This window comes from Nomascus leucogenys, chromosome 2 (genome assembly GCF_006542625.1).
Source record: "Nomascus leucogenys isolate Asia chromosome 2, Asia_NLE_v1, whole genome shotgun sequence".
Lineage (NCBI taxonomy): Eukaryota > Metazoa > Chordata > Mammalia > Primates > Hylobatidae > Nomascus > Nomascus leucogenys.
In genome coordinates this window covers 135,249,364-135,275,579 of record NC_044382.1, presented here as the reverse complement: position 1 = coordinate 135,275,579, position 26,216 = coordinate 135,249,364, and the positions used below count along the sequence as shown (strand labels likewise).

General features: G+C 37.8%; 1 protein-coding gene across 1 annotated transcript in view; it reads right to left on the bottom strand.

Moving 5' to 3' along the window:
* Positions 1-26,216, bottom strand: part of MEGF10 (multiple EGF like domains 10) — a 172,022-nt gene that overhangs the window by 76,897 nt on the left and 68,909 nt on the right. Inside the window, exon 5 of the mRNA XM_030818398.1 lies at positions 14,555-14,647. Coding sequence (XP_030674258.1) covers positions 14,555-14,647 — 93 coding nt within the window. The remainder of the gene's footprint in view (positions 1-14,554; positions 14,648-26,216) is intronic.

The following is a 26,216-nucleotide window of genomic DNA, read 5'->3' as shown; positions in this document are numbered from 1 at the left end:
TTCGTTAAAAATTTGTTAAGCATCTTCTCTGGCTACAAAGTTCTATTTATTGAGCACTTACTACTTGCTCCTTACCAAGCCATGTACCATAGCTAAGATTTCCTTATCTATTGGAAGAGACTGGCCCACAGTGAGATTTATCACAAAAGAATGTGCTAGGTGTTACAAGACATGGGATTGCACACATTGCTGGGGAACATAGAGGACCTATGTCCATGTACCTTTGGGCAGAGGAGAGAAAGGAGGGGGACAGAAGGTTTCCCAGAGGAAGTAGGAATTGAGATGGATATTAAAGGATGAACATTCAGGACCACCGTTGTGAAAATGCTTATTATCTTCCTTCTGGACTTGTGAGGATAAAGGATAGAGGCTTTCAGTGACTTCCCTAAAATCTCAGAGTAAGAAAACTAGAATCCTCAATGCTAATTGTTTGGTCTGAAAGATTTAATATAGTTTTCTTGAGAAAAAAATTTAAATGATGGGACTATGAGAGACTACAAACAATACTATAACAAAGGCTCATGTACCCACAGCAGAGACTTAACTGTTTATGAAAACTGTATAACATTTGTTTCCTCATTGAATTCAAGAAATAAAACATGGCAGATAAATTCCTATTTGACTCCTTTGTGCCTGGTTCCCAGCTCTTTCCCTGCCCTTTTCCCAAAAGTAAACGCTGTGATAGTTTTAATATATGTTCTTCTGGTCTGTGGGTGTGTTGGGGGGTGTATTTAGAAATAAGATATAGAATTATTTTATATATGTATTAGTTTTATATAAAATGTTCATGTTGCTGTGAATCTTTTGTTTTCACCCAACATTATGATATTGAGATTTACTTTTTATTTTTATTTATTTATTTATTTATTTATCTCACTCTGCCTCCGGGGCTGGAGTGCAGTGGCATGAGCCTAGCTCACTGCAGCCTTGAACTCCTGGGCTCAAGTAATACCCCCACCTCAGCCTCCTTGGTAGCTAGGACTATAAGGTGATTAATAATGATACATCTGCTAATATAATGGAATGCTATATAGAAGTTTATAGTAATGGAGTTCATTATTATACTATAAACTGCTATGTAACATTTCACTACATTAACAGCCTCCAAAAATTTACCTTTTCCCATATACACAGACATTTTTAGTTGTTTCAAATTTTCGCTGTTAAAAAGATGCAAATAATCTATCTCCTAATACATATTTCCCAAAAATATATAAACAAATTATAAAGAAGTAGAAATAAAATTGCTGGGTTACATGGTCCACACATTACAATTCTACTCTAGACATAGTCAAATTGATCTCTAAAGTTACTCTGCCAATTTACCTTCATGGAAGTGGTATGTGGAAGCTTCCTGTCACATCCTTGGCAACACTTAACTTTTTAACCATTGCCAGACTTCTTAACCATTGCCAATCTGATGGTGAGAAATGACATCTTGTTTCTTTATTATGTACTTTCCTGTTATTACAAAGATTAGCATATTGTCATGTTCATTGGTCAATCAGGTTTCTCGCCTCTGAATTACCTCATCCGACCCTTTGCCTATTTTAAAGTTCAGAGGTTCTTTTACTTATTGATTTGTGGGGGTTCTTTACATATTTTATATAATAATCATTTGTCTGTTTACTTATGTTGCAAAAATATTTTCCTAATCTCTCACTTCTCCTTTAACCTTGCTTATAGTATCTTCTGTCTTAAAAATCTTTTAAACTCTGATGTGGCCTAAATATTCTAAAAACTAATTTAAGGCATGGATAAATCTGCTTATATAATACTGATTTTACCACATAAGTTTCTTTTTTCTTAAAATGGCTGCTTTTCTTTAATGTATGAACAAAAATTTCCAATTATATGCTAACATCAACTTCAAATCAATTCCATTAAAATTTAGACTTTCTTTACAAGCTACCTACCTCCACTAGTTTTATGCGAAAATAGTGAGTAGTAAAACCATTTGGTTTTCACAGAATTTTAAGATGACACCATTTATTTATGGACCAAGAGCTAGGTTCTTGTAAACTCTACTATTTGTCCTACTGGAATAGTCTATATAACTAGGACAAATATTATTGTCTTTTTACTTCTGCCCTTCATGAGTTTTATTCAGCTCAAGAACATTTAATTTTCTCCAGGCTATAGGCACAAATGTTCAAACTCATTAAAACTAACTAGGTCGTGTATGAATTTTAAAAATACTTTGATCAAAGAAGGAAAAAGAGTCATTAGCTTTTGGGGGGAAATTCTGACCTGGGGAAATTTTCAAGTGTTTTAAAAAGTTCTTTAACACACTCACAAACAATAAGATATCAGATACAGCCATGACAGACGCCGAATTATAAAAATAAACTAGAACATGCTGGGTGCGGTGGCTCACGCCTGTAATCCCAACACTTTGGGAGGTCGAGGTGGGTGGATCATTTGAGGTCAGGAGTTTGAGACCAGCCTGGCCCACATGGTGAAACCCCGCCTCTACTAAAAATACAAAAATTAGCTGAGAGTGGTGGTGGGCTCCTGTAGTCCCAGCTACTCAGGAGGCTGAGGCAGGAGAATCACTTGAACCAAGGAGGTGGACGTTGCAGTCAGTCGAGATCACGGCACTGCACTCCAGCCTGGGTGACAGAGCGAGACTCTTGTCTCGAAAAAAAATAAATAAATAAATAAAATAAAATAAACTAGAACACCTAGTTTCAGCCAATGGACAGTGGACAGTATAATCCTCTGAGACAAGACGCACATGGCTCTATTAGAATCAGGCAGCAGCCCAAGACAATAGGAGATGGAAACAAGCGGGTCTACAGCACCATCTCGTACATATCATCACTTCACTCTGAGCACAGCAGCCAGCAAGCACATTGGTACAGTCAGAAAATGCTTTGTATATGTTTCATGTGTACATTTATATGAAAGAAATTATAAAGATTTATGATCTAATATTTCTGCTCCCTGTACAAACATTCTTTTAAACCGGGCTGTTATTTCCTGCTATTTATTTAATTAAAGAGGAGTCTGAGAAGATTAATGAAATTCAACTCCTCACTATGTGATTAGAAATAATTTGTAGTCTGCATTTCTTTGCCTAATTTCTTACTGTTCATTTGCAGTTTGTATGCATTTGTACACATTTTGGGTACAAATTTAACAACTAACTTCTACATCCTCACATAGAATTTCCACCTTGGGAAGTAATATGAGAAAGTTTAGATAGAAAAATTGTTAAACACTCTCCACTCAAACAAGGGCTGATTTTCAAACACCTTCCTTAGTCATGGGGCCACCATTTCAGAAGTCACTCCTCCATCCCAGTAATAACCTTCATGTTTACACTATAATTTATTCTCTCTTGAGGATGAGGAACTCCCAGATACACATTTTCCTCAAAGTTCCCAGAAACCACACCCAGTACATCTTGCCTGACTTCTACAGTTTCATTGCAGCTTCCAGTCTATGGCCAGGGGATCTTCTACCAAGTCATTAAGAATGAATGCGTCAGCTGGGCACGGTGGCTCACACCTGTAATCCCAGCACTTTGGGAGGCCAAGGTGGGCAAATCATGAGGTTAGGGGTGCAAGACCAGACTGGCCGACATGGTGAAACCATGCCTCTACTAAAAACATAAAAAATTAGCTGGACGTGGTGATGGGCGCCTGTAATCCCAGCTACTTGAGAGGCTGAGGCAGGAGAATCGCTTGAACCCGGGAGGTGAGGGTTGCAGTGAGCCAAGATCACGCCACTGCACTCCAGCCTGGTTGACAGTGCGAGACTCCATCTCAAAAAAAAAAAAAAGAATGTGTCTACACTGCACATAGCCAAGGTGCGTCCTGAAGCCACAGGAGCCTGAGCAACCTTAGGCCACTGAAGGAAGGACTTCACATCATGCCCTCTCTGTCGAAGATCTTTGGTCCCTTCCTCCCTGGCTGCTCCAGATGCTTTGCCAATCTGTTTGTTTATATACTTCAGCTCCTCTATCAAACTAAGAGCCCCTGGAAAGAAGAGACAGTGTCTTACTCATCTCTCATATCTCATTTTTATATCTGTCACTGCTCCTGGCACATTTATGCCTTCATTCCTTCTAACCACAAATACTTATTAAGCATAACTGAGTGCCCAGGACAGTGCTAGATATTCAGTGATAGCTAGACAGCAGGGATAAAACAGACAAAAATCCATGTTTTCATGGGGCTTACATCCTGGAGGGGAAGACAGACAAGAAAAAAAAAAACAAGTTAACAAATCAAGTGTTTTTAGAAAGTTCCTATTTAAAAACGTTAAAAAGGAGATATGATACAGAGTAATAGGGTCATACTCTTTGCATATGGAGGTCAGAGATAGTGTCTGTATGGTGGTGGCACTTAGGCTGACTAACTGACCTACAGAAGCCAGCTGTGTGGCCAGGTGCAGTGCCTCACACTCATAATTTCAGCACTTTGGAAAGAAGCTGAGGTGGGCAGATCTCTTGAGGTCAGGAGTTTGAGACCAGCTTGGCCAACATGGTGAAATCCCATCTCTACTAAAAATACAAAAATTAGCCAGGCATGGTGGTGGGCACCTGTAATTCCAGCTACTCAGGAGGCTGAGAGACAAGACTCACTTGAACCTGGGAGGCAGAGGTAGCAGTGAGCCGAGATTGTGCCACTGCACTCCAGCCTGGGCAACACAGTGAGACTCCGTCTCAAAAAAAAAAAAAAAAAAAAAGAAGCTGGCCATATAAAGAACCAGGGAGATGAGTATTATTCTGAGCAGAGGAAAAATCAAGTGCAAAGGCAAAAATAAAACTAGTGTGTTCCATAAATGAAAGGCAGAGGCTGAGCAGTGTGATATCCTGAAAGGTAGAAGAATGAGAAGGCATCAGGGAAACAGGAAGGAATAGATCATGCATGGCTGGATGGATTGTGCTCAGGGCTTTGGAGTTTATTCTAACTGTAAGGGGAAATTCCAGCCAGTTTGGGGAAGGAGAGCAGCATGCTCTAAAGTACATTTTTACAACATCACGCTAGTCTCACTCTGGTCATAGATAATTGACTTGGGTGGCATCTGAGGAAGAAGCAGGGAGACCAGCAAGGAGACTACTGCAATCACCAGTTTAGAGAGAAGGTGGCATGGACTGGAGTGGCAGCAGTAGAGATAATGAGAAGACGTTGGATTGGGTTATATTTTGGAGTTGAACCAACAAGATTTGCTGAAAAATGAATATTGCACCAAGTATCAAAAAAAAAAAAAGAAAAATCAACGAATGATATGAAGTGGAGTTAAACAACATGACAGCCCAGTCCTTTCTTTAAAGCCACTGCATGAACTCACCAGCACAAGTAATTTAAACATCATTAGTATTCTCACTATGCCAGAAGCAATATAAACTGGATATGATTTCATCTGGTAAGGACATCTGTGATCAGAGGTTGGAAATAATGCACCAAAAAATAAAAATTAAAAAAAATAAAACTTTACTAGGTCTTCCATCTGGGGAATCTTGTGGCAAGCAACTGTGGACAAAGACAGCCTCCATTTAAAGCAGGGTGTAGGGGCGGGGGGCACAGTGGCCCATGCCTGTAATTCTCAACACTTTGGGAGGCTGAGGCAGGAGGATCTCTTGATCCCCAGAGTAGGGACCTGCATGGGAGACATGGGGAGACCCTGCCTCTACAAAAAATAAAAAAATTAGCTGGGTTTGGTGGTGTGTGCCTGTTTTCTCAGCTACTCGGGAGGCTGAGGTGGGAAGATGGCATGATCCCAGAAGGTCGAGGCTACAGTGAGCTATGGTCACACCACTGCACTTCAACCTGTGTGACAGAGCAAGACTCAGTCTCAAAAATAAATAAGTAAATAAAGAAGGATGTGGCCTGTGAGACAAGAAAAGATCTCACAAAGGGCTGCCCCATCCTCTGTTCAGTCAAAAACTGGGCCATGTGTGAAGAAGTGTGGTGTAAGCTATGTTTGTCACACAAGGAATCAAAAGTAGCATTTACTTGTCACTATATACTGCCATGTACAGCACTGGAGAATACCTGTTAATTCCTCATTTAATCCCCACAAGCTTATGAGTATAATAGATATTCTTATCCTTGCTCAAAGTATGAGGAAAGGGAGGCACAGAAACATCACAGAAAGGAGAGCAGTTAGGATAGCAATTCCATTCCAGGATGGGTGACAGAGGGTGGTGGTAGTAGTTCTTTGCCCCTCCCGAAAGTGGCGAAGAACAGTCCAAATTTTGGACTCCTTAGGAAAGGCAAAATCAGCAGTTTCTGTCTGTGACCTCTATCAAACTATCTGGATGGTCCATCAGTGAAACTACCTTTGGGAATGTTCTGATGAACTGTTCAGAACCCAATCCTTCCCAGTTATCATCATCATCCTGCCCCCAAAACCAGTGAACCCAACTGATCTACTCTTATTCTTGCTGCTCCATCAACCTTATTTCTAAAGTAATTCTGACAGCGCAACAGGCCTGTTAATGACTGCAGCGAGGACTGGGCTCCAAGCGTCTACTCTCCGCAGACAGCATTGATCCCACCATTGTTGCCAGTCAATAGATCTTTACAGCAGACTTTGCTAGGAAATATGTCAGCTTTTTGTGCCTTATGTTTCTGGCTCATAATATCCTTCAAATGGATTCCCCCATTCGAACATCCTGCAGGCAAAATCTTATTACTTTCTCCATGCTGTACATCATGCCTGCTTTACACAAAAGGTTATCAGTGTTCCTTACACTGCACCTGAAAATGTTTGAGCTAGTCTTGCCTCCTAGGGATATTTTCACTACTGCCAAGTGTATTTAACCGGAATGCTATTAGCGACTCAATAAAACCCAAGTTTGGAGTTTCTAGACCAAAGTTAATTTCTATTTTTGCCTCTATGTGGTACTAATGTCAAAAGCAAAGAGCCCGAGGGTCAAGCCTTTGAAAACCATATGCTGGCTGATTTAGGACTCTACCATTTGTGCCCTATAGCTGTAGGTGAAATAGATTTCTCTCTAGATGTTTGGGAAATTATAAATAGGACTATACGGATTAAGAAAACAAATGTGTTATTGCTATTCGTACAAAAGGTTTAAAGAGTTTCCATCACAAAGAAAGATCTCAGGAATTGCATATACATATTGATTAAAGTAAATCATACATAAAATCACAGAGTTGAAAAGGATCATAAATAGAATCTGCCCCAATATTCACAAGATTATGAATGAGGAAAGTCTAGATGGGTGCCAATATGAATTCATCATCTCTAATATTAATGGGCCCTCAATGTCTCTCAGAGGGTTTATTTTCATAATTGTCCGGTGTCATCCGCCCCTGTCTCCTGCTCTCATTCTCCTCACTGTTGCTGACCCTTGCCACTTTCGGTAAACCTGTTTTCCAACTTCAGGAGGCCCCATACCATGGTGATTAAAGTTACTGGCTCTGAATGAGATGCAAGTTTGGCTCCATCACTTAATAGATATATAAATTCAGGCAAGTCACCTAAATGTTCTGCACCTCTGTTTCCTCATCTGTAAACTAGGAACAATAACTGCAACCATCTCATAGTATGTTATGGCCATTAAGAGAGTAATTCCTGTAAAGCTCTTATAATGATGATTGCATATCAAGTGTTCAATAAAGGTGAACTATTACTATCATCATGATCATCAATGTAACTGCCCTTCTGCCCCCTTTTATGTCAGCAGACTCTCTCTCCTGCCAGTTTATCAAGAGAAGGAAGGTCATCTGATATAGACTTCCTCAGATTCTCCTCCCCATTGCCTGCCAGCACCCCTGACACCTAGAAACCTGTTTACAACTATTCTGGCCATGCTTTTCTTCCTCATTCTGTTGGGAATGGGCAGTACTCCTTGCTCATCTCTCTGTCAGCGCCCAGGATCCCATCCCATCTGCCAGCTGTCTTCTCAGGACCCTCGTTGCCTCTATTCTGCAATCCACTCTCTCAACCCAGTCTCCAGCCTCTCCCTCTTTTCTTTCACCATCTTCTCAGCTTCTGAGTCTTTTTCACCTTAAAACATAGACAAAGACATGAAAACAAAAAACTTTTTCTTGACCTTACACTTACTTCTTACTAACTCTCTATTTCTTTGCTTCCTCTCCTTGGCTTCTCAGAGAAGTTTCTGGAAGAGTAGTCTATTGCAATCTGTTTTCTGTCCCCAACTGAAAGTGAAGGGCTGTACACTCTTAGCCCTTCTCTCCCTTGTCCACTCGGAAAATCTCTCACTACCTTATCTAACTCCATCCAGTTTCCCTCAGTCTACCTCTTCTACAGAGGCAGTTCTCTTTCTTTCACTTTATCTTTCTCCCAAGCTATGAGCTCTGTCAGAGCAGCAACCATTACTCATTTGTTCCTTTATCCCCAGCATTCAGTGCAGTCCCTTGCACACAGTAATCATTCAATGAAAGTTCACAAAATGAACACATGAATGACCTTCTCAGAATCATATAGAATCATATGGTTCCTTCAGTCTAATTAAATGGAAGCTTTACTGTGCTCCAACCACATGCCAGGCACAACGGAGGCTTACAGAGATTAATAATATATGGCCTTTGCCCTCCAGGAGTTGTTTATCATCCAGTGAGAGGAAAAGAGCAATGGAGGATTGATGCATGGGCAGATAAATTGATGGGGGGAAGAACAGAGCTAGAGCAGGAAAGAGGGGAGGGAAGAAGGAGATGGGGTAGAATAGATAAATGTCATTCACTCATAAAAGCTAGGATACGCATTAGGATGCCAATAAAGGTAAAACATGTGTGCTTTTTTAAAACAATAATTTAATCAAAATTAAAAAGAAGGAATATGTCTAAGCCTAGTCAAATAAATCATGATTTCATTCTGGGAGAACTAACTTTTTACAATTCTCTGACATACCTGGTTTTTTATATAGAGAATACATTGAGACCCAGGAAAGCCAAGAACACTGACTGTTTGTCACAGGAACCCTTCCCTCAGCTGCCAAGGTAAACAGACATATCAAATCTCAAAGAGAAGCCTTTGTGAAACTGGACATTTGAAGGTGTTTGTCAGTCCCTTAATCACCCATGTATTTTAGAAAGGAAAAAAAAAGATGGCTATGTATGACAGTTATCAGTTGATTACCATCTGACCATTTTCGACTCCTAATGTCAATAAAAGGAGTTAATTTTCTGGTTGAAGTGATTGATCCAGATTACCAAGGCAAAATTGTGTTGCTGCTGCACAGGGAGGGAAGACCTAGGTCTGGAACCTGAGGATCTTGTGGAATACCTCTTAATACTCCCATGCCAGTAATAAAGGTTGATGAGAAATGTCAACAACCAAAAAAAGGCAGGACAGGTAGGAATGCAGATCTTTCAGTAATGAAGGTTTGAGCCCCTCCACCAGGTAAATAACCCCGAGTAACTGAAGTTTGGGCTGAGAGTGGGAGAAATCTGGGTTGGGAAGTAGAAGAGGGAAGCCATAGATATCAGTTACTGCCTTGTGACCAATTACATGAAAGACATTTGTAATAGCTCTTAATGTTTGTTATTTGTTTGTTATATATATATGTTTATTTTTATCTGCTATATTCTTTTTTTTCCTTTTTGTTTTATATGCTAGTTATTGCAAGTTAACTGTAGTATCTAGGAAACAAAATGTTCAGTAGAACTGTGACTTAATTTGAAAAAAATTTAATATAACCAGCAATGAATCCAATGAATGTTGGGACTTGCATCTCCTCATTTTAGAAAGAGAGTATGAGCATGTTCACTTCTAAGATGAATTGTTGTATACTAGGTGGAAATACAGGGGTTTTTTATGTATAGGAATGCAAATGTGTGTGGAGGGTGCATATAGGAGGTGGATAACCAAAGGAGTGTGCGTCAACAGATATCAATTTATTGCCTTTCAGCTCTAAATTTATACTTCATTGCCTGCTCTACAAAAATGGATATGTGCCCTCCAAATATTTTTCTATTGCCAGTTGGCCAAATGTTAAGTATTTTCAATAGGGGGTGCTAGAGAGACACTGCAAAAGGAGTTTTCCATTCTACTTCCAGCGCACTCAGAGCACATAGTGCACTAGTGCTCTTGGCTCCTAAAGCACCAAGCTTCTGCAGTATAAGCACAGTGCCAATAGCTGCTCCAGTACCTGGCTCCTGGAGCACCTATGGCTTTTCCAATGCCTTGTTTCTGTAGCACAAATTGCTTATCCAGAACCAAGCTCTTCCAGCACGGACAGCTTCTCTAGCATCGCGCTCCTGCAGTACACTGTGGCTAGCAGCACCCATCAGCCAACAACTTCCCCTTTTTTGTAGCAGAGTGCTTCTGGTGAGACTTTTCCATGAAGAGTTTTTTTCAAAAGTCCTATAAAAGTTCTAGAGGGCATATTTCCAGCAAGTTCTGCTAGGATAGTACCACAGCACCTCTCTGGATCTGAGTGAGCTGTGGCTGTGCCCTCTCCAGCAGGTCTGGATCACACCCTTAGTGGGGTTTCCTTTTTGAACATTCTATCTCCACCCTAGAGGTAGTGGTTGCTTCTTATATCTGCTATTCCTATATTCTCTAGAGATCCATTTACTTCTTACTAGCCCATCCCTCATTACTCCAATCTCCTGTTATAGTTAGTTAATAATCTTTATATTAAACTTTCTCCTTTCCAGTTACTCTGTGTTGTAGTAGCAATGACTACACCAGCACCTAGATCTTGGTTTATAAATACCACTCTACAATAAAAGGTACCAAGGCTCCTTTGAAAAATGGTTCATTTTAGGGCTGCTGTAGGAAAAATAAAAAATGAGCCTGGAATATCTTCTAGCACCAGAAAGTAAGAAAGCACTCAAAATCAAAAAGATGAGTCATGTTAAAGGGACACAATGGGTTGGGTGCGGTGGCTCACACCTGTAATTCCAGCATTTTGGGAGGCTGAGGTGGGTGGATTACCTGAGGTCAGGGCTTCAAGACCAGCCTGGGCAACATGGTGAAACCCCGTCACTGCTAAAAATACAAAAATTAGCCAGCTGTGGCAGCACATGCCTGTAAGCCCAGCTACTAGGGAGGCTGAAGCATGAGAATTGCTTGAACCCAGGAGGCAGAGGCTGCAGTGAGCCAAGATCGTGTCATTGCACTCCAGCCTGGGCGACAGAGCAAGACTCTGTCTAAAAAACAAAACAAAAAAAAGACACAATGGCCAAAGCTGGAATGACCTGGGCAACAAAATAAATTATGTAATACAGTTTTACAACGCAAAATGTCAAATAAATATACATGAGTCCTTAATGATATAAATAAATGTTTGAATAAATGCAGGAGAAGAAACAAATCTTCTTTACAGAAAAATTCCAAATAATATAGGCATATATTCCTGCCTCAAAGACATGGAGCTTGAGTCCTGCACTTCATCCCTGAAGGTAGGATAGACTTAGTGACTTGCTTCTACAGAGTAGAGTACACAAAGGGGAAAATTGTAACTTTATGTGGAGAAGTCTAGCACAGTACCTTAATCAAGTGATGAAGGTTAACCAAGTGATGACATGAGTGATGTCACATGGATATCATGATATGATGTGAAGAGAAAGAGCACTTCAACTCTGGTATTCTCTTCAAAACTCATAACCCATGTCTGATCATGAGAAAAGCACCAGACAAACACAGATTGGGGAACATTCTACAGGATATCTGGCCAGTTCTCCTCTAGACTATCAATTTCAAGGTCATGAAAACAAGGAAAGACTGAGAAACTGTCACAGACCAGAGAAGACAGGGGAGACATGACAGTGAAATGTAGTGTGTTGGCCTAAGCTGGAATCTGGAAGAGAAAGAGGATGTTAGTGGAAACATTGATAAAATCCAAATAACATCTGCAGTTGATTGAATAGTAATATACTATGGTCAGTTTCCCAGTTTTGACAAACTAATAGTAATTTAAGAAGTTAACAATGGGGGAGACTGGGTTTGAGCACACAGGAGCTCTGTACTATCTTTGCAATTTTTCTGTAAGTCTAAAAGTGTTCCAAAATAAAACCAATTTATATTTTAAAAATTTAAAAATTACTGTGGTTTCTGTCTCCTGATTGGATCTTAAGTGATACAAGGAGCCAGTCTAATTATCACAGCAATTATATTATGGATCTAATGTCCACCATCAAATTGATGCATAACAATAACCAAAGAGGAGGGGAGATGGAAATAGAATCCTTAGAAACTAGGCTATTTAAACTCTGCTAAGTAGCATATTACTAAACAATAGATTTTGGTTCCAGAATTATCTAGTCAAGAATGAACAAAATGATACATTTCCTGATATTAGGTTGATTGCCACAGACAAAACCCAGATAGCAAGACCTATATTCTGGGTTCAGCTCAGAATGTCATTTTTTTACCTGCTTAAAAAGGTATCAAAGATGTTTTTCTCAGAACACCTTTAAACATTTCAGACATCTGTTCATGTTTATTTGTGCTTTTGTTCATCATAAAGACAAAACATGAGTTGTAAAAAATAAACTAAAAGTTGCTTCAATATCATATTTCAGTGTTAAAAGAACATCTGTTCTCAGAATTCTAGAGTCTTCATTAAACTCCAAAATAAAGCAACGGTTTATTTTCTAGAAGGTCCTAATCAGTTGTAGAGAGTCTGAGACCCATGTAGGCTTTTGTTTTGCTTACACAAACACTTCAGTCTGAGCCCTTAGCTTGAGGTAGTCTGCAATTCTTAGGAGACAAAGTATGAATACAACTGAAGTTATTCTGTAGCATTCTTGCCCTGGAATTAGTGGCAAACCACATAGTTTTAAATGACGAATACGCCCACTCTTCCCTATCCCACTAGTTTATAATAATGTTATTTTTCTTCAAGATGTCTAGGCACGACTGATTTTTAAACTGGAAAAGTTGGCCGGGCGCGGTGGCTCACGCTTGTAATCCCAGGACTTTGGGAGGCCGAGGCGGGCGGATCACGAGGTCAGGAGATCGAGACCGCGGTGAAACCTCGTCTCTACTAAAAAATACAAAAAAATTAGCCGGGCGTGGTGGCGGGCGCCTGTAGTCCCAGCTACTCGGAGAGGCTGAGGCCGGAGAATGGCGTGAACCCGGGAGGCGGAGCTTGCAGTGAGCCGAGATTGCGCCACTGCACTCCAGCCTGGGCAACAGAGCGAGACTCCGTCTCAAGAAAAAAATAAAAAAAAATAAACTGGAAAAGTTAATGAAAGCAACATCACATTTGAGGTCAGTCGGCCAAAAAAATGGACATGAGCCAGATCCCACATCCCAAACATTTTGCCTCAATGGCGTGTGAACAAAATGCCCACTCTCCTGATTTCCAATAGAAGCAAAACAAAACCCTGCAAGACAGTTTTCCCCTGGAATTGAGAAGCCTGTCAGGGGCAGAAAGACACACACACACACACACACACACACACACACACTCTCTCTCCCAGTCCCTGTTTAAGGTACAGTAAAAAGGCTCTTTCACACCAAGTGTTCTGTGCACAGACAGCACAAGGGCCTCCCCTGGAGAAGCTGCTTCAAGGAGAGCCAAGAGATCACAAGTCCGAAACAAGTAGTCCTAGCAAGATAAAGAATAATCTCCCCAATTCCAAAATAAGCAAGTAAAAATTTTTAAAATCAGCTTATTGAAATAAGTCCATTCAGACTAATTTCAAAAAATTACTTGGTGGCAACAAAGAGAAATGTGTGCTCTCATGCGAACTTGCTAACTTTTTTAAACGATCGCTTCCTTTTTCAAAATGTAATGTTTCACGCATTACAATTTAGTTGCACTTTAATTCCTTCTCACGTTTCTCAAGGCGAAAAAAGAAGTATAAAGGAAAAGGAAGTGGATGCAATTACGTGTACAGCAACAAGTTATCCAGAAGATTTTGGTTTAAACTGTTAAATTTAGAAAAGCAACTGTATTACATGACATTCCATGATATAATCTTCATGAAAATGAATATGAAATGTTACGTGTAGATTGCTTTTAGTCCAAAATGCCATCATTTTAGAATTCTAATTCTAACATAGTGGAGACAAATTATATACTATGTTAGAAATTGATTTAACAAGTACCAAAATGTTCATGAATTTTCATTTATTACAGGTAAGTCTCCCTAAAGTTATCTGAACAAGTACTCGTTATTTGCATCTCAGAATTCAGAGACAAAAAGATATGTTAGCATCAAAAATGCCAATTTCACTTCTGAGTTAAAAACGAACAGGTGGTAAATTTTAATCTTAGAGAAATTTCTTAGAGAAATCAACAGGTAAAAACAGAAGTTAGGATACAATAGCTGTGTTACCACAACTGCCTTACTGAGGTAAGGAATCTAAATTGTGGACCCTTCTCTAGAAAATGCATTCATATCCACAGAAGTATGAGCTGTTGTATGATTGTTGAAATTTCCTTCTTTCCAAGAACTTTTCTTTATACTTAATTAACAAATAATGTATATGTACATGTACAGATTTAAAAGAAACTGTATGACTGAGTTGGATGTGGCATTCACTCTATGTTCTGTGTAGGGATGAAGAGGGAAAGCATGGCTCAGGGTCATCTGCAGACAAGGAGGCCCTTACAGCAAAAACATCCCGAGACAGACAACAGCAGGTGGAAACTTACCACTGGAGCAGTTGGTCCCTCCCCAGCCAGGCTCACACTGACAGGTGTTTGGAGCAATACAGCGACCATGGACACATTTATCAGCACAGTGGGCTGTCAGAGAGAAAATCAATCAAATAAAGAAAGTTGGCACAAGAAAAAAAAACCCAACAACACAGCTGTTGCACATCCAAGTCTCAAGTATCACTTAAAAACAACATGCATGCTTGATAATTTTCTTCAGTCCATTCCTCAGCCCTCTTACAGTCTGCTGTAGGACCAAACAATTCCCCTTCTTATTTTGGTATCACCAAATAAATCCCATCGTTTCTACTATTCTATTCTACTTCATGCTAAATTAGAAAAGAAGTTTCAAGGAAAATTGCCTAATTCACTCTTTAAAAAATTATCAGTGAGTATCAAATATTCCTTTTTGTTTCAGAAGAAGCCGATAAAGAGAAACAAACCATAAAGCAAGATATCAGGGCCTCAGAGTGACAGAGTAGATGGGGAGTATTATGATTATGTATTATGATTTTTTTTACATAATACATTCACCAGAAACAATAGTCACACTTCTTTGTGAACACATTGTTCACAACTATGACACAGCAGAATTGCTTGCTCTTTTTCTGCTGAGGAGAATATTTGAAAAATGCCACCCAGGTCTTTGGGAAACAGTAAATCTCAATCCTCTTTCATTAGTAAATATCTTAGGTGTACTCAACCCTTGGAGACAAAAGGGGCATCACTGCAAACATGAGTGAATGGACAGTCTGATGATTTCCAAAATAGGCATTAAAATATGCTGTGCCAAATCTTAGCATTATCATCAACCTTAGTACCATGCACATTGGTTAAACATTCTTTAAAATATCTGAATATATACATAATTGTGAGAATGACTTAAAGGGTTTGGGGTTCAGATATTCTAAAATTTTATTTAAGGGTGGGATGAGGTGCTCTGTACTTTAGAGATGCATTTTATTAGTGTATGTCTTATTACAAAAGACTTACTGCTCAAATATATAAAACACCAAAAAGTAAAATAAGCCTTATCTCCAGTAGCTCAAACTGGTAACATTTTTGTGGATGTAGAACCTTCAGAAATTTTTTTCCTACATATTTTTCTCCTCAAAAAAAATAGAATCATACTTTTCAATGTGCTTTTCCATTTAATATAATGGCAATAATATTTCCATGTCATTAATATTAATATATGTGATTTATGCACTAAGGTGTATATTTAATATGTGTGTATATATGTATATACACACGTGTGCACACACTCACAATGCATATATACTGCTGAACCAAAAATGACTACTTCTAAGGTCGTGATCATAAGATTTAGAGATGAAGATATATAAGGGAGGGCATTTTAGGTGAAGAGAAAGCAAAAGCAACAGCTAAAAGGAAAAACAAATGAAATAAGTTCTGTTGGGTGCAGTGTTTGGGGCAATAGCTTTGCAAGGTAGAGAGAGAGACCCTGAAAACCAAATTAAGGTGTTGGGGCTTTATTCTGAGAATTCACTAGGATCAGTTTAATGAAAAGTACACATTTGTTATAAGAAACCAACAGGCAGAGGACACCACAATGAAATAAAGTGGCCATAAATTTTGGAAAACACAAGCTCTCTTGCTATCATCAGAATAACTCTTTAGCACCTAGGCGATTTAGTGAGGAATACCAGGACTGGTGAGCTTGGGACCCTGGTCCAGGGTAGAGTTTTCTGATACTAGAGTTTGACGGAAGTGCTTAGCAACCTCATAATATTTGAGTCAGACAATTACATATTTCATTGCAATTAAAAGCAGAACTTGCCTGTAACATATGAACACACTGGCCCTGCATTATTTTGATTTTTGCTGCCAAATGAAGTCAGTATGTGCCAACTTCAGGGTTCAGTGTCTGCTTCCACCTCTAGGTATGTGTTTGAACTTATAGATGTCATTCATTTGTAAACACAAGGTACTGTTCTTTTGTTAAAATTTAGATATGTACATACCTAAAGCCAGCAAACTACCATACTTGAGTGTGGGAAGTTCAACTAAATGTCACAGTAGGCTTGAGTCTAACAGTGCAGGGTATGCTCTGGATGCTATCTCACACTGTGTTAAACGGCAGCATGGGTACAGGAGACTCTTCCACCAGTGAGAGCTCTGGCACCACTGGAAATATGTCAACACAAGAGGGTTTTGCCTCCCACTTGTCTTAGGCACTGATGGCATCTATGTTTGCAGCTATTACAGTGAACAGCCTTCAGACCCAAGTTTACCAATTCTCCTTCTTCAACATAGTAAAGCTACTAAAATTCTGTTTGAATATTTCCAGAAGTTTTAAAAATTAGATACTTTTTGCCTTTAATGTGAAACAAGATTTCTTTGACCCTGTGCATTTAAACCAAAACACAGAAATTGAATGTGGTGGCTGATGAAAGGAAGTATTCTCCATATTCTTGAATTTCAGACTTTTGTGTTTAATAGTGTAGTTCTCACCAATTAACTTCACACTAAAGAAATGTTATAAATGTTCATTTATATGGTAAATTTATATTAATACTACTTAAATTGTTTTTATATCTTGGGCATCTATGTAAGATTTTATTTAACAAAAGGATTAATATTACCATTTGAGAATTTGAAAACTTCTGGGTGCTCAAAAAGCTGGATTCCATCAGAGCAACCTAGAGTTTTGTATTCATCTAGCAAGAAGCTGGCTATGAGGGGAGAATATTTCCAGTATTCTATGGACAGGTCTCAATTTACTGCTCTCCCTTTCTTCTCTATCCTTTCATCTTTTTCACTTTTTATCTTCATTTTCACTTTTTACCACTGGTCTTTCTCTCCCACACACTACTTATTTGATATACACCATAGAAGCTGGAGATTAAAATTTGGTTTTAATTATAGTTGTGTTGACTCTTAACTCCAGGGTGACACCAATTGAGTTCCACCTGAACCAACCGGTAAGAAAGGTAAGATTGAGCAAGCCAGCCTAGCACCTTGCTCTAATATCAAGATAACTTATTAGAATGGGTAAATAAATGCATGACAAGTTAAGCATATGTTCCAGAGAAGTAAGAATCAGAATTGCATATGGTTGGATCTCAATCCATTGTTTTTTTGTTGCTTTTATTTTGTTAACTCCGAAAAAGATAATAAGTAAATTTCTAAGGGCAGAATCAAAGGAGACCTGCTTCAGAATGCTTTGAGATTGCTAGATAATCACACAATGTTCTCATGTGTGATTCCTGATAGTGCAAGCTTTGTGTTTTATGAAATGAATTCCAAGAAGTTCAGTCAATTGTAATAATTTTTTTTAAAAATCCGTGATGGTAATTTTAAAATATGGATTACATTTATGAAAACCTTGAGCTAACATTTGGCCAAAGTCTGAAACAAAATGTGGATGCGTCATTAGCAGAAAACAAATTAGCCTATAAGTTAATTAGGAATTCGAAAGGGGGGATCTGCTTCCCTAATGATTTATTTTTTCTTAATTAAAGCTAAAGCCAATGGAATCACCTCAGAGCATTGATGCCTAAAGGCAAATAATGATCTAAATGATGAGAAATATTGTTGGGATGGAGTCTAAAAGGAAAGAACACAAAATCCTACTTCCATGATGGAGAATCTTTACACATTAGACTCCCTTATACAAGTGCCATCTCTGTTCCATGCCCTTTTCCACCATCTCTGGCTGTCCACATCCAGCAACAAACCTCGTCAAAGATAGAAAAGAGCAAAGGGAAGCAACAGAGGAAGGGCAGAGTAAGCTATAGAACTCTCTTTATTCTCTGATGTCCCAACTCACCAAGGTGCAGAAACACTGACTATGGCACATTCATGACACAGACGCCCACACCACCACCAAGAGATTAGCTGAGCTCAATTACTACATTGGTCTTACCTCCCCTATTCAGCTTCAGATGCCACCTACTCTGGGTGCTGCTTCTATAACTAACATGCTCCACATGAAAAACCCATGTAGGCTAAAGACATTAATTGTTCATGTAGAAAACCCCAAAATGAACTAGAAAAGAAAAAAGGGAACAGAGGTCCACTTAGCAGATGTTCAGTAGCGGAGATATAAAGAATAGGTACAAAGGACCCATTATAAGTGTGGCTGTCCCATGAATGGGAATAGATATTTTATTCCCTACCCATGTCCTTTCTTCTTATTTTTAAAAGGGCAATTAAAACTAGAATAACCTAAGCAAAGATAATCTATCCAATATGATTTCTTTTCTGCACCGATCTTTAAGAAAATCATTAAAGATCATATTCTGAGTCCGAATCTTTTTTAGAGGCCAGATATAAGCGGAATCTCAACCTACTCTCAGTATGCTCCTTCAGACACAACAAGCTGCGCGGGGCAGCCAAGACGTCTTTTCCCTCAAGAACTAGGAAGCAAGAGACACTGATGAGAAGAACAGGCCATGTCTTTGAAACGAAAGCTGTGGACAGTCTGTCTGCCTGATGGACAGGTGGGCACTGACATGATGACCCTGGAATCTTCTCTAATTAGGCTCCTGTTTCAGTCTCAGTTCCTAAATCCATTTAAATCCCATTACCAATGACATGGACCTCATTCCTTTTACTTGTAAATACTTGGCTTTAATACTGAGAGCCATTAACTGTACTCAATAGTTTTTCTTCTGCCACATACAATTCCCTTTGGATTTTCACCTAGGGATGGCAAAAAAGTGAAAGGAGGAGTAGAAAGACTAAAGACTTCATTATAAACCAATTATATCTCTAAAGACAGTATATACCATTGTCTTAAAGAATACATTTATTTAAATTAATATGGAAAATGTTTCCAGAATCAAAATAGTTTTTTAAAACAATTATCCAGTAGAAACACAAACCTTCCAGCTAACCTATCTGTCACCAGAAGTTCCTTTTATTCTGATGCTATGAGCAAAGAGTGTAAGTCACAAATCTTATTTTCTCCACTTATTCGGTGAGTTGCTACAGAGGAATATAGTTTTAGAGTTAAAGGTGCCTTTACTGAGCATCATTCCTGCATTTTTCAGACAAGAAAACAGATCAGGAAAATGGGTAATTTCCCCAATATTCATAGTTGGTATTAAAGACAGAAATAGGATTAAACCTTGGTCCCTGACTCCCAGTGGACCAAAACATAAGATGGATTTTAATGGGAGTGAGAGGGAGCAGGGGTGAAAAGACTGGTAGAGGGTGTTCTAGGTGAGATACCACGGCAGGTGTAGTAGATGGCCAGCAGTCAGGAGTCAGAAGATTCGAAGGAGGAAGGAGAAAGAAGCAAACAGAGAGTTGACTTCCAAGATAAACCTTGTCTTCCCCACACTTTTATCTGAGGACAATTACATGCAAAGTCCTTACAAAATCTAATTGCTACTACAAGTGCACAGGAATCATTTTGCTTTCATATTTCCAAACATTATATTGCAGCATACCCTATTGTGTTTGCTTATAAAAAGGAAAGAGAATTCTCTTTTTCTTCAGTTTAATATGTACTGATGCCCTAGGTACATTGATAGGCACTACTGTGTATATTAAGATGGCAGACTGGGAACTCTTAGTCTGTAAAGGAAATCTGATGATGTAAATCCATCAAACTCAATAAATGTGGAGTAGAATCCAGGGATAATAAGAGAGGTTTCAGAAAAATACTGTGAGAGCATACTGAATGATTCAATTTATTTGAAATGTCCAAATGGACAATTCCATATGGATAGACAGGATATTATTTGGTTGTCTAGGGCTGTGGGTTAATCTGGATTGATGGGTAATAGGTGCAGGGGTTGTACTGAGATGATGAAAATGTTCAAAACTTGATTATGTGATGGCTGTACAACTTTGTGAATATACTAAAAATGGTTGAATTGTACACTTTAAATGGTTGAATTGTATGGTATGTGAATTACATCTTGACAAAACTGTTATAACAATACTGTGGGGACTGTGGAAGCAGTTAATTCCAACTGGGGTGAGATCAAGGGGATCTCATGAAAGATAAAACATCTGAGCTGAAAAAGTGGTATCTTTGAAATAATGTTGCAGGGAGGAGTGCCCAAAAACAGCTGCTTCACACACCTTTTTCCTTGCATCCCATCCCTAAAGTTGCATAACTTTTTGCTTGGGGTCAAGGGCTCTTACCCCACAGCCACCAGTGGTCCACATGTGTGATGTCCGTAAATGGCTGATCAGTGGTGGAAAGAGCTTGAGAACACTAGGAACCTAGACGTTTGCACTTAGTAAATGTAATAATAATAATGCAAAAACTCTGTATCTATAAGTCTTTTCTCTCCATTCCTTATAGGGCTTTCATGTCATTTAAGGTACAAAGAGCTATTACTGGCAGTATCTTTGGCAGACATTGCCAATTGTATACCCAATGTCTATTCTTCCTTCAACCCTTATTAACAGACTCTTATTTGTACCAGGGCCAGCAGTGATGTCAGCAATAAACTACATTTATTGGCCCTCTTTCTAGATTGAAATGCCCATGTGGAAAACAGTTTCAAGAGACAGATTCAGGTGGTAAGTGCAACTCCCCTTCTCTTTCTCCTTCCTGCTGCCTGGTGTGTAGACATGGCTGAATCTGCAAAAAGCACCAGGCAACTCTGAGGGAAGGACCAAGAGAATCATGGAACCCTTCACTCTGAATTCTTTGCATGGATAAATAAGTGCCATAAACCACCCACCTCCAGACTTATGACATGAGGATCCTTATTATGTATATGTTTCTATTTTTCAGATCTCTATTTATTGCAGCAAAACATGATTTGTAACTAATACACTGCTCTTTTGAACGATCTTTCAGGTGAGTCAGTTACTAAATTAAATAAAAATCTATACTAGCAGAAAAATGGAAGACCCATCTATATAAGGAGGAGATACAAGAACTCAGAACTTCTGCCATACATTTTAAGTAAAGGTGTCACGACCTAGTCCAAGTGGGATGACCAAAAGATATGAGGGGAATTAGAAATCTGGCCATTAGATACATACCTCATTCTCTCCCTGAAGCATCATTTTGCCTCAAATTACAATGTGAGAAGAGTTAAATGTGGATATTATAAACCCCGAAACAACCACGAAAACAATACAACTAAGAGTTATAGCTAGTAAGCCAATGAAGAAGATAAAATAGAATTATAAAACATATTCAACTTAAAATGAAAGTATAAAAGAGAAAAATGAGAACAAAAAACAGATAGGACAAGCAGAAATCAAATCTAACTATATCACTAATCATATTAACCGTAAATGGTCTAATATCTAAATTAAAAGACAGAGATTAACAGCTTGGATTAAAAATGTAAGACCTAACAATATGCTGCTTATAAGTACAAGAAACACACTTGATAAAAATGCAAATATTTGGCTGGGTGCAGTGGGTCACGCCTGTAATCCTAGCACTTTGGGAGGCTGAGGCGGGCGGATCACGAGGTCAGGAGATCGAGACCATCCTGGCAAACATGGTGAAACCTCATCTCTACTAAAAATACAAAAAAAATAGCTGGGCGTGGTGGCAGGCACCTGTAGTCCCAGCTACTCGGGAGGCAAGAGAATGGTGTGAACCCGGGAGGTGGAGCTTGCAGTGAGCCGAGATCACACCACTGAACTCCAGTCTGGGTGACAGAGCAAGACTCCGTCTCAAAAAAAAAAAAAAAAAAATTTTTTTAAAGTAAAGGTATGCAAAAAAAAAAAAAACCATACTAACGCTAATCAAAAGAAAGCTGGAGTAGCTATATTAATATCAAATGAAGATTTCAGAACAAAGACTATTCTTAGAGATAATGAAGGTCACTTTATAATGATAACATGTTCAATTCATTATAATGAAATAATAATCCTAAACATTTATGCATCTAATAACAGTTTCAAAAACAGCAATGAAAAAGATACAATTAAAGCAGGAGATTTGAATAACTAGTCTTAATAATTGATAGAACAATTAAAAAGAAAATAAGAAAAGATATAGTAGATTTGAAACTAAAAACCAACTTCATGTAATTAATATTTATAGTACGCTCCACCCAATAACAGCAGAATATATTTGCTTTTCAAGAACATACAGAACAATAATCAAGTTATATCATATTCTATGAAACAAATCTCAATCAATTTTAAAAGATTCAGTGCATACAAAGCAGTTTTCTAACTACAAGGAAATTTAGTTAGAAATCAGTAACAGCAACATATCTGGAAAATCCTTCTAAATATTTGGAACTGAATAACATACTTCTAAATAACTCAAAGTCAATGAAGAAATCAAAAGATATATTATTCAGAAAGTATTTTAAAGTAAATGAAAACAAAATCACAACATGTCAAAATTGTCAAATGCTCTTAAAGTAGCACATAGAGGAAATTTTATAGCACCAAATGCCTACAGTATGAAAGAAGAAAAGTCTGAAATTATCTCAGCTTCCACCTTAAGAAACTAGAAAATAAAGATCAAATTAAACCCCAATGAAAGGGAGAGTAAAAGAAATAATAAAAATCAAAGCTGAAATCAATAAAATAAAAAACAGAAAAGCAAAAGAGAAAATCAACAAAAGTAAAACCTAGTTCTTTGAGAAGATCAGCAAAATGGATCAACTTCTAACCATACTTATCAGGAAAAAAAGAGAGAAGACACAAATTACTGTTATTAGAAATGAGAGAAGTGATATCACTATAAAATCTATAGTTTTTTTAAAGGTAAATGTTAATAAAAACTTTATGCCAATAAATTTGATAACCTAGATGAAATGAAGAAACTGCTAAAGCTTATTCAAGTAGAAATAAATAACTGAATGGACCTATATATTTTAAAGCCATTAAATTATAGTTAAAAGCTTTCTCATTTTAAAAAACCTCCAATTCCAGATGGTTTCAATGATGAATTATACCAAACATTAAAAGAAGAAATAATACCAATTCTAAAAAAAACTTATTCCAGAAAATTGAAGGCCAGAGAATACTTCCCAGCTTCCCAACTGTGAGGCCAAAATTACCTTAACACTAAAACCAGAGACATTTGCAGTAAGAAAGAAACAAATTACAAACAAGTATCACTCACATAGGTGCAAAGATTCTAAACAAAATTTTACTGAATTTTGTGAAATTTAGTGAATTAAATCCAACAATATGTAAAAGAATTAAACTTTATGACCATGTGAGGTTTGTTCCAACATATATACATATATACATATGCATATATATATACACACACACATATATATGTTCCTTTATATATATATAACCTATATATATAGTTCCTTCATATATATATATATATAACCTAAGTAGACCTGAATGATAAAATAATCACACATATGGTTATTTCAAAAGATGCCTGCATTTAGCAAGCATTTAGAAAAATATATTTATTCCTAACAAAAAATTTCTGCAAACTGGAAACAGAATGGAGTTTCCTCAATCTGATAAAGGGCAAATATGTAAAACCTACTACTAACATAGTCAATGGTAAAAGAATGAAACGCTTTCCTCTAAGATTAACAACGGAACAAGGATTCTTGCTCTTACAATTTCTATTCAGCATGGTACTGGGGGTTCTAGCAAGTGTAATAAGGCAAGGAAAAGAAATAAAGCTTATATAGATTGGGAAGGAAGGAGTAAAACTGCCTTAATTTACAGACTATGTAAGTATATGTATTTATTCAGAAAATCTAATGGAACCTACAAAAAAACTACTAAAAAAAGAGCACTTAACAAAATTACAGGTAAAAGTCACTATGCAAAACCTCAATTATATTTCTATATATTAGCAACAATCAGAAATTGAATAGCCATTTACAATAACATCACAAAAATGTGAAATACTTAAGGACAAATCAAGCCAAAGACGTGAAGGACCTGTACACTAAAAACCAACAACATTGTTGAGAGAAAGTAAAGAAGAATTGAACAAAACTGTCAATCAATTTGATCTATTTGACATTTATAGAACACTCTACCCAATAACAGCACAATATACACATTATCTTAAATAGTGAGACAGCACTTGTTTGTGAGTCAGATGACTCTATTAATAAGATATTGATTCTCCTCCAATAGTTGTATAGATTCAAAGCAATACCAAACATTTCCAGATTTTGGCTATTTCAAACAAAGTATCTCTGAACACTTGTGTACAACTACCAAGTGGTTCAGCCATTCAACTCCAGGTATTACCCAAGAGAAATGAAAGCATATTTACGCCCATACAAAGATGTGTACATAAGTTTTCAGAGAAGTTTTATGTGTAATTGTCAAAAACTGGAAAAAATCCAAATGTGCTAAGTATATGAAAGTATAAATTGTGGTGTAGCTGTACAATAGAATCCTACTCAGCAATAAAAAGGAATGAGCTAACAGTGCATAGGGCAATGTCATAAATCTCAAAATGATTATGATGAGTGAAAGAAATCAGATATAAAAGCGAGCATACTCTATGAGTCCACGTATATAAAGCTCTAGAAAATACCAAGTAATCTAGAGTGACAAAGCTGATCAATGGTTGCCTGAGCAGGGAGGGGTGGATAGGAGAAATTACAAAAGGGTATGAGGAAACATTCGTATGTGATGTATAGGTTCACTATCATGATTGAGGTGAGGGTTTAAGGATTGTGTACATATGTCAATATTTATCAAATTGTACCTTTTAAAATGTGCAGCTTATTGTACGTCAATTTTACCTCCATAAAGCTGTTTAAACAACGAAAAAAACCCTAGAGTATGAGGAGAACTTTTAGAGAGAGGCAAAGAGCCCTCTCTCCATAGAGAAAAAAAAAATCTGAGCTAACACTCAAATCCTCTATGTACATACTATTCAATTTTACTAAGAGTCTGTCATCACTGGAGGGTAGAGCTCTTTAAATGCCTATGAAGGTATTGACTTTAGACCCTCCCAATAAATATTTATTTGGGGAACTGCTAATACTAAAAAATGACAATGCAATGTTCTACTAAGCTTTTCCTCTACAAAGTAATTGACTTATACAGAAAAAAAAAAACAGCTTGTGTTGAAATAGTCTATTGTAATGGATCCCACACAAGGGATTGAAATACCATCTGTGGAGCACATAATCCTATTCATTTATTTGAAAACAGAAAGAATTTTTAGCTTAATTCCACACTTACATAGGCATTATCTATTCTGGCCACAACTCTCAGTGTGTCTCTATAGGTTGAGTCAGATTTAAGTAACGTAAGTAACATGAGCTTAATGGACTATAACATCAAAATGTTAACCAGCACTGGAATAAACTCTAGTTTTCCTGAGCACAAATTCCTAACAACTGAACCTACAACAGGTCTGATGATACAACTGCAAATTGATTCAATTTGAGAAGGATTTCAAAAATGCCAGCATATTGTTTAGGGAAGAAATCAGAAGGAAGGTACCTTCATTTGGGACAAATTATTTACCAGCTGGTCCTGCCGTGTCTGTGTCTGTGAGGAAAGCATGACGATTTCATGCACAGGAAGTGCCATCCCAGGCTCTTCTGTTTTTAGAATGGCATTTCTCTTGGCCTGACCACTCTCTATGGAGCCATCAAATTCTTTTACAAATATTGTTTCCCACAGCATGTTTTCCACCACCTGGCATTTCCCCTGGTCTGCCCTATTTCGTCTTGCTGTCATTTTGCTTCCGGTTATCTAATACATCTGAATCACATGTGAATAATAAAGGCCAGCC